Raw genomic sequence first — 1,136 nt, 5'->3', positions numbered from 1 at the left:
CATTTAGGAATAGTGAAGACCAAACAAAGGCTCAGAACCAAGGTTTGGTGGCCTGGAATGGCGAACGATGTAGAAAACTATGTTAAAACATGTCATGGGTGTCAGATAACAAGTTCAATGCCAGCACCAGAACCATTGAAACCAACACAACTACCAACAGGACCATGGCAAGACATTTCAGTTGACCTGCTGGGACCATTTCCATCGAATGAAAATGTACTAGTTGTGGTAGATTATTATAGCCGTTATTATGAAATTAACATAATGAAGAAGATTACAAGCGAGAAAATCATAGACGCCCTAGAGAATATATTTCTTCAACATGGCTTACCACAATCAATTACCTCAGATAATGGTGCACAGTTTGTTTCTAATGAGTTTGAGACCTATCTGAAAGAGAGTGGAATCAAACATAGACGCGTCACACCATTACATCCTGCTGCAAATGGAGAGACAGAACAGATCTATAATGAAACGAATTCGCATTGCGCAAGCTGAAGGAAAAGACTGGAAGAAAGAATTACGTGTGTATTTATTTGCATACCGTACAACCCCACACAGTGTTACTGGACAGACCCCAGCGGAAATGATGTGGAATAGAAAATTACGAACAAAATTACCAGAATTGGAGGATAATACTGTACATGATGAAGATGTTTCAGATCGCGACGCTGTATCAAAATTAAAAAACAAATTATACATTGATGAGAAAAGAGGTGCGAAAGCGAGAGAGATGTGTGAAGGAGATAAGGTTTTAGTTAAAAAGACACAGGGAGACAAAATGAGTACACCATATCACACAGAACCATTCAAAGTAATAGAGAAAAGGGGAAATAGTGTAGTGGTTGAGTCACCACAAGGTATAAGATATAAAAGAAATTCGATACATGTCCAATCTTATAATGAAAGAGTAGACGAAAAAAATGGTAACAAAATACCGAATAATAATCTGAAACAAATGGATAATGATGAAGTTATTTGTGATAACAGTAAGACAGATACATTTGAACAACATAAGCAAATTGACACAGAGAAAGATGACAGTGTAACCAATTGTGAAAATATTCAAAGCAGACCAGTAAGAGAGAGGAAAAAACCCAAAAGATTTGATGATTGTTAAGGATTAAGAAGTCACA

At 36.7% G+C, this 1,136-nt stretch overlaps 1 protein-coding gene across 1 annotated transcript; it reads left to right on the top strand.

Moving 5' to 3' along the window:
* Positions 1–57: 57 nt before the first annotated feature.
* Positions 58–498, top strand: LOC117117940 (uncharacterized protein K02A2.6-like). The gene has a single exon (XM_033262424.1). It carries the CDS (start codon positions 58–60, stop codon positions 496–498), a length of 441 nt encoding a protein of 146 aa, XP_033118315.1.
* The last annotated feature ends 638 nt before the right edge of the window (positions 499–1,136 follow it).

Source organism: Anneissia japonica, unplaced genomic scaffold (genome assembly GCF_011630105.1).
Source record: "Anneissia japonica isolate Jap-2015-1 unplaced genomic scaffold, ASM1163010v1 scaffold16685_len1127_cov97, whole genome shotgun sequence".
Classification (NCBI taxonomy): domain Eukaryota; kingdom Metazoa; phylum Echinodermata; class Crinoidea; order Comatulida; family Comatulidae; genus Anneissia; species Anneissia japonica.
Note: the sequence above shows the minus strand (reverse complement) of the source record. Positions and strands in the feature narration are given on the sequence as shown.

Coding starts and splice junctions, on each gene's coding strand:
- LOC117117940 (XM_033262424.1), top strand. CDS start 58: ATGGCGAACGATGTAGAAAACTATGTTAAAACATGTCATGGGTGTCAG.